The 7217-nt window shown below is 47.4% G+C and overlaps 2 protein-coding genes across 2 annotated transcripts; one reads left to right on the top strand and one right to left on the bottom strand.

The window, feature by feature from the left end:
- Positions 1–536: 536 nt before the first annotated feature.
- On the top strand, positions 537–4883 carry LOC125512149 (fumarylacetoacetase). The gene is made up of 14 exons (XM_048677226.1): positions 537–846; positions 1076–1154; positions 1504–1562; positions 1685–1809; positions 2336–2410; positions 2751–2826; positions 3059–3158; positions 3239–3298; positions 3547–3617; positions 3712–3774; positions 3866–3930; positions 4198–4294; positions 4387–4512; positions 4613–4883. Exons 1-14 carry the CDS (start codon positions 622–624, stop codon positions 4673–4675), a joined length of 1284 nt encoding a protein of 427 aa, XP_048533183.1. The 5' UTR covers positions 537–621; the 3' UTR covers positions 4676–4883.
- On the bottom strand, positions 4744–6812 carry LOC125512150 (exopolygalacturonase-like). Its single transcript, XM_048677227.1, has 2 exons — positions 6100–6812; positions 4744–6020 (listed from the first exon to the last, which is right to left on the bottom strand). Exons 1-2 carry the CDS (start codon positions 6598–6600, stop codon positions 5271–5273), a joined length of 1251 nt encoding a protein of 416 aa, XP_048533184.1. The 5' UTR covers positions 6601–6812; the 3' UTR covers positions 4744–5270.
- Between the last annotated feature and the right edge of the window lie 405 nt (positions 6813–7217).

The following is a 7217-nucleotide window of genomic DNA, read 5'->3' as shown; positions in this document are numbered from 1 at the left end:
GAGGAAAACCATATTGACAGCTAGATCAACTTAATACTACACATTAAATTTGGTAGTGCGATGTACCGTAAAAAGCTGTCCATTTTTTAAGTAACAGATCGATAAAAGTCATGACTAAAATGCAATATGAGATCCATAAATTAATGACACACTGTTTTAAAACGGGCTTCAAAATTTATGCAGGCCGAGATCAATATACCACGATTCGTGAGATCCTGTTTGCAGACTGCAAACACCTTCAAACAAATATGACAACTCTACTAAGAGACAGGCAACATCGATATCACGGCATGTAGACGATCGGTGTCTTTATCTGTGTTTATTTAAGTATATTTAACCAAACGAACCATACATGCTCTTTGTATATCTATCCGTAACTATATCTGTTTTTTTCTGTATAAGATGGATTACAAGTTTACAACTACTTTCTGTAGAATGCATACCTAACACGAGAAGGACACGTCAGCGGAATGCGGCCCACGCCAATACGGCCGGCCGGCCCCGTCACCTATTTATACGGTCCCCATCTCTCCCACCCGATATCCCCTACGGCTTTTAGTGCGCCGTTCGAGCAAACAACCACAAAGCACACGACGCGCGCAGAGCAAGTCGGAGTCGGCAATGGCGGAGGGGAAGCCGCTGCTGCGGTCGTTCGTGGAGGTGCCGAGGGACTCGCACTTCCCCATCCAGAACCTCCCCTTCGGGGTCTTCCGCAGGAGGGGCCAGCCCGAGGGCCCGCCGCGCCCGGCGACGGCCATCGGGGACTTCGCGCTCGACCTCGCCGCCGTCTCCGCCGCCGGCCTCTTCGACGGGCCCCTCCTCTCCGCCTCCCCATGCTTCCACCAGGTACTCTGCCTGCCCATCTACCTGCTCCCCGTCATCTGCCTGAGATTGCTACTGATCTGATGCTTAGAGTAGAGCGAGCATAATTTTTGTAGTCCAACTGATTACCGGCGCAGCGATTGAATGCTTGGGGAATTAATCGAGTTGCCGAAGTTGTAGTAGTGACTAGCACTTTTTGATAATTGTAGTTGGTGATTTTATTCGGTGCTTAATTACTGCTGTGCGCGCGCAGGAAACGCTCAACATGTTCTTGGGGTTGGGCCGACCGGCGTGGAAGGAGGCGCGCGCCACGCTCCAGAAAATCCTCTCAGGTTCTCTTTGTTCCTCTTAGCTAACTTGGGTTGTGCTACTCCTTGATTTTACTTTGTTATTACTGTTCCATGGTAAGCATGGGCACGGCGTTGTGGGGAATAAGAGTCGTGATGCCAAGCTATTCAGCCCATAGTGATGTTTATCGTGTTTAATTATGCTGCTGATGTAATGTAGTAGTATGCCTTGTGAGCAAGCGCAAGTTTCAAACAGTTTTTCAGTATTAGTTCTAATTTGGTCATGGTTTGGTTTTTGTTGATTATAGTCATCTGGTTTATCATGGCGCGAAGTAAAGTGCAAAGACGCTGAAGGAAATCTTTCCTAAAAAATTATTTCCTTGTTTCACTGTAGCTGATGAGCCGGTGCTGCGTGACAACGAGGCCTTGAGGAAGAACTGCCTTGTGCCAATGGTGAGCTTGACAGCCATCTGCCTCCCACCTTTTTTCTGGAGAAGCAAAGGAATATTTTATTTTTTGAATAAGAAACAAAGGAATATTGATGAAATTGCTGATGTTATGTTTCAACCTTGTAGAGTGATGTAGAGATGCTTCTTCCTATCACGGTAGGAGACTACACGGATTTCTTTTGTTCTGTGCACCACGCGAGGAACTGTGGATTCATCTTCCGTGGACCACAGACTCCAGTCAATCCGAATTGGTAATGTATTCTCTTTGACCATGCCCTGTCTCGATACAACTCGACGTTATGATCAAGTATGTCAAACAACTTAAGCTTAGGGATAGAATGCGCGTGAACTGTGTGCTTTTATGTTCTCCAGAAAATAAAAACTGTGCTTCTATGGACAATGCACTTGGTGCAATCTGATCCCAAAACATCTACTCCCTCCGTCCCATAATATAAGAATGGCTAATAAGAAGATTAGAGCCTGGCTAATAAGAAGATTCTTCATGATCCCAAAACATCTTCCGTGGAGTAAATTAGAGCCTGGCTAATAAGAAGATTCTTTTTTATGGTCATATGGCTATGTTTTTGCTTAAAGCTAAGCATACACAATACATTTTTTGTAATACTCATTTGCTCAAATTTCATTGGTTACAGATTTATAAAATTTGTGAAGTTGTGCTGCATGCTGTTCAGTCGTTTCTTAGCACACTTGTGCTCTAATAATACACAGGTATTCTTAATTCTGTCACTAACTGCAATATATTTTTGTTTCACTCAGGTTTCACTTACCAGTTGGTTACCATGGACGGGCATCATCTGTAATCATATCTGGAACAGACATTATTCGACCCAGGTACACATCCCAAAAGTTTTACATAGTTGTTTATGTAGTGTCCTGTCTGATTTAGTAGTAACCATTAGCCGTTTTCCAATTTCATTCACTTTCTGAAGTGCCTAATAGCCTGCCCCTTTGTCAAATTCACTATACTGTGCACTTTTTTGTTGCATTCGAACCTTCTGTCTCATGCTATAAATAGTATAACTTGATTATATATATATATGTGTGTGTGTGTGTGTGTGTGTGTGTGTGTGTGTGTGTGTGTGTGTGTTACACTGGAACCTCTATGACTTTTTTCTGTTCACTATCATTCACTTGATATCTTGATAATATTATCTTTGTCTGTTCTTGCTAGAGGACAAGGTCATCCAACAGGAAGCGCTCAACCTTATTTCGGTCCTTCTCAAAAGCTTGATTTTGAACTTGAGATGGTTAGCTTCTTACATATACCTCTTAAATGTAGTGCTTGATATTCTTGTGGTTATTGTCGACACATCTTCTCTAATTAACCAAATACTCTCTCCGTTCCTAAATATATGACCTTTTGGTAGTTCAAATTGAACTACCAAAACGTCATATATTTAGGAACGGAGGAAGTAATTAGTTTGCATTCATATCAAATTAACCTTGATTCACTAATGTCGTAACACTTGTTGCTTTCAGGCTGCCATTGTTGGACCAGGGAATGAACTGGGCAAACCTATTGATATTGCTGACGCTGAGGATCATATATTTGGCTTAGTGGTAATGAATGATTGGAGTGGTAAGTATCCTTTTCAATGTTACTTGTTCTAAATTGTTTGCCCACTGTGTCTGTTCTGACTTCTGTATACTATATTGCAGCCAGAGATATTCAAGCCTGGGAGACCATACCTCTTGGACCTTTCCTTGGCAAAAGCTTCAGTAAGACACCTGATATCATCAGTATTAATGTTTTTAGGATAAGCTTTGAATCACGTATTGTACAAAAGTTGAAATGCTGCATGTGTAATGTTAGTTTTCTACTGGGGTTCGTTTCTAGTTCAATTCTTCTCTTATTTCAGAGTTCTGCATCTCTTGCTATATGCAATCTTCTGCAGTGCTTCATGAAGAAGTACACTTTTCCCTAAATAACAGTCTCCCTTCCATTTTGTAAAATTTAATTTCTCTAGGTACATCTGTATCACCTTGGATTGTGACCCTGGATGCCCTGAAGCCTTTTGCCTGTGAGGCTCCTAAGCAGGTAAGCAATTTTTATTTTGTTATTACTAGTGCTATTTCTTTTGCTAATGAGCATTTTGCTCTCCTGTGAAGAACTAATTTGTTTTGTGTTACAGGAACCCGAACCTTTGCCTTACTTAGCTGAAAAGAATCATATAAACTATGACATTCCTCTTGAAGTACGATCTTGTCACATTATTGCCTTGTTGTTTTGTTTTTGCCGTTTCTTGTTGAAGTCAATCTGATTATTGCATTTTTTTTCTGTGCAAGGCTTGGATTAAGCCCAAAGAGCAAAGTGAAGCATCAGTTGTCACAAAGACCAATTTCAAACATATGTAAGCACTCTGTTTACATGACTTTTTCCATCAATCTTCTTTGTACTACGTTTTAATTAGAGGCATAATTCAATCCATGGTGCATGCGTATTTTATTTCTTATTCAATCTGCTGGTTTTCTCCGTGTGTATATTCAGTGTTTCCATTGGTTTTGTTACCAAATTCTCATTCCATTTAGTACTAGTAAATTAATGTGTTAAAATATGCCCAAAGTGCCCTTTTACCTCGGTGTGTAACCCATGCATACTCCTGTAAACTATTTTGCAGGTACTGGACTGTGACGCAGCAACTAGCACACCACACCGTGAATGGATGCAATCTGAGACCAGGGGACATGTTTGCGACTGGCACCCTCAGTGGACCTGTATGGAGTTAACCATTGCAAATATGAGTTACAAACATGCCAATCTGCAAATTACAGTACACATCGACACTGAACGACTCGCCTTGTTTCAGGAACCAGACTCTCTGGGATGTTTGCTGGAGATAACGTGGAACGGGCAGAAGGAGATATCAGTTGGGAATTCGATCCGCAAGTTCCTCCAAGATGGGGACGAAGTCATCTTGACAGGCTGTTGCAAGGTTCAGTGAACTGTCCTTTTTCTTTTCTTTTCCATCAGACATTATCGGTCTTGAAAATTTCGAAGATGATATGATGTGTGGATGTCATCTGTTTCTTCAGGGCGAGGACTACAACGTTGGATTCGGAACCTGCACGGGGAAGATTCTGCCGTCGCTTCCATGAGCCAAGATGGAGGATGGTCTTCAGTTCTTGGAACAAAGCAGGCACTGTGTTTAGCAAGCTGCCATGTATCTTGAAGGGCTCAGCAGTGGTGGTAAATAGTACTAGTAGCAATAAAATTGGGATGAATTCCCCCTAGTGGTGTGATAACATGATTACTTTTAGCCGCATTTCCTCGATGATATCGTTATTCTACCATATCGTTATTCTACCGTGCGTCATTTCGTTTTCTTCCTTCTTCTCCCCTGCAACACCGCAGGAGGATGCGATGTTGCGATTGTTCCGAAGTTTGTTTTGTTGGGTTTCGGCTGAGCAAGAGCAACGCAGACGCTAGGTAGATTGTGGTGGGTGCATGGTAGCTAACTATCACCAGGGCCATGCCATCACGTAGTTAACATGCTTGAGCCAAATTCTTAAGAAAAAACAGACACTTGCTATCATTAACAAGTAAACTGTCAGCTGCTTACACCAGTTGATTTAAGTAAAACTGAAAACAAACGTATGATAATAGGAAGCGAAAAAGAAAGAAACAAAATTAATCAAATCAAATTAACAAAAGAAAGAATGAATCCGGGTGGGCGGGCGTGCGTGGCTTGAGTCAGAGGCATGCGAGCTCCTTGACGACGTTGACGGACTTGCCGACGGCGTTCTTGCAGACGGCCATGGTCTTGTTGTTGGTGCCGGTGTACTTGAGGTTGACGTTGACGAGCTGGAGGCCCTGGCAGGGCACGTTGTTGACGCAGTTGAGCGTGACGGCCTCCGGCGTCGCCGACGTCCCGACGATGTTCTTGAAGACGATGTCGGCGACGACCACCTTGGAGGCGCCGGGGGCCTTGGCGCAGATGTTGTTGGGGCAGTACTTCTGGTCGATGACGATGGGGTAGGAGACGTTGTCCATCCTCACGTCGTCGTACACGAAGCGGGTGGCCCGGAGCGCCGACTTGGAGTCCTCGTACGACTTGATCCGGAGCCCGTTGGTGGCGCCCTTGATGGTGCAGTTGGTCACCTGGATGTCCTCCACGTCCTTCTCGTCCTTGTACCGCCCCAGGCTGCCCACGCTGATCCCGTGGCCGGGGCCGCACCGGGAGCCGTGGATCTTGACGTGCTTGGTGCCGGGCCCGATGGAGATGCAGTCGTCGCCGACGCCGATGTTGGTCGCCTTGATGGTCACGTCCTCCGAGTCGCCCATGTGGATGCCGTCCGTGTTGGGGCTGTTCCCCGGCGCCGTGATCTCCACGTTCTCCACCAGCACCGACTTGCAGTTGAAGAGGTTGAGGTGGAAGAACTTTGCGTTCTTGAGCGTGATGCCACGGATCGTCGCGTTGTTCACGTAGTCCAGCACCAGGCTCTGCATGCACGCATGCATGCACCTCCGTCCGTCAGCGAAGTTCTGGTTAATGTCAATGCAAGAGAAGTAGAGAGCGTACGTTGGGGAGGATCTTGCAGTCGTAGTGCTTGCTGCACTGGTTCTTCTCCCACACGAGGGGGCCCTGGCCGTCGATGATGCCGTGGCCGTTGATGGCGAAGTTGTCCACGCGCATCACCTCGATCCAGTTCTTCTTGTAGGCGGTGAGGTCGCCGGTGCCCAGGAGGTTGCCGTCCAGCCGGATGATGATGGAGGAGGTGCAGGGGCCCGACAGCTCCAGTGCGCCCACCAGGAAGTTGCCCGGCGGGATCACGATCTTCTGCGTCCCCGTCGCCCCGCACGCGTTCTTCCACGCCTTCATCACCGCCTGCGTCGCGTCCGTCTTTCCGTCGCCCTTGGCCCCCAGCATCACGATGTCCAGGGGGCCCGCCGGCACCGACGGCGGCCCGCCGGCGGCCGGCCTCGGCTGGTACGGCGCCACGGCTGCCCACGCCGTGCTCCCGAGCAGCGCCAGCGCCACCGCCAGGGCGGTGGCGGCATTGCTTCTTCCCGCCGTCACCATCTTGATAGTGGCTGCGTGCCTTGGTCTCTGGCTGGGTATGGTGAGGCGAGAGGTGGACGGCGACGCTGGCCGCTTATATGCGGCGGAGGCGCGCTATGTTTAGCTACTCGGCAGTGCGTTTCGACGCTGGTCTTTGGCGCCAACGGACGCATGGCGTTGGCGGGGCCGCTCCCGACGATCGAGCGCGGCTGTCCGCTCCGTTTCCCCGATGTCGTCTCGTCTCCGTCTGACGGATTCCTCGCGCCATCGCACGCGTGTCCCCATCGCTATAGGTGCGGTGCGGTGAGGGAGGCAGGGTGGAAAACAGGTGGGGCTTGTTTGGTCGTAGGCACGAGTGGCGCCTCCCGGACTCCTGGTTGACTCTAAAACATGCGGCAAAAGCAGATACCATATCCAGTGCTAAGTGCTAACGTGGAAATAAAACGGTCAAATACTATCCTGAATGCTGCCAAATCATATTCATTACTGTACGAATAGGGTCTGTCTGGGGCAAAACCGTTTGATGTCGTCTTGGCCGTCAACGGCCGGACCCCTAAACCACTCGCATCCGTTCGAACGAGCGGTCTGGACCCAATTTATTATCCAATGTGGTACCCCATAAATCAGAGGGGCTTTGC

The sequence above is a fragment of the Triticum urartu genome, chromosome 6, assembly GCF_003073215.2.
Source record: "Triticum urartu cultivar G1812 chromosome 6, Tu2.1, whole genome shotgun sequence".
NCBI lineage: Eukaryota > Viridiplantae > Streptophyta > Magnoliopsida > Poales > Poaceae > Triticum > Triticum urartu.
The sequence above is the reverse complement of the archived record's forward strand: the minus strand, read 5'-3'. Positions and strand labels throughout refer to the sequence as shown.

Bases quoted from the DNA above. Each gene is read 5' to 3' on its own strand.
- LOC125512149 (XM_048677226.1), top strand. From the start codon at position 622: ATGGCGGAGGGGAAGCCGCTGCTGCGGTCGTTCGTGGAGGTGCCGAGG. The intron at 2,411-2,750 runs GTACACATCCCA...TGTTCTTGCTAG, and splicing joins ACAGACATTATTCGACCCAG to AGGACAAGGTCATCCAACAG. The intron at 3,775-3,865 runs GTACGATCTTGT...TTTCTGTGCAAG, and splicing joins ACTATGACATTCCTCTTGAA to GCTTGGATTAAGCCCAAAGA.
- LOC125512150 (XM_048677227.1), bottom strand. From the start codon at position 6,600: ATGGTGACGGCGGGAAGAAGCAATGCCGCCACCGCCCTGGCGGTGGCG. The intron at 6,021-6,099 runs GTACGCTCTCTA...GCGTGCATGCAG, and splicing joins ACTGCAAGATCCTCCCCAAC to AGCCTGGTGCTGGACTACGT.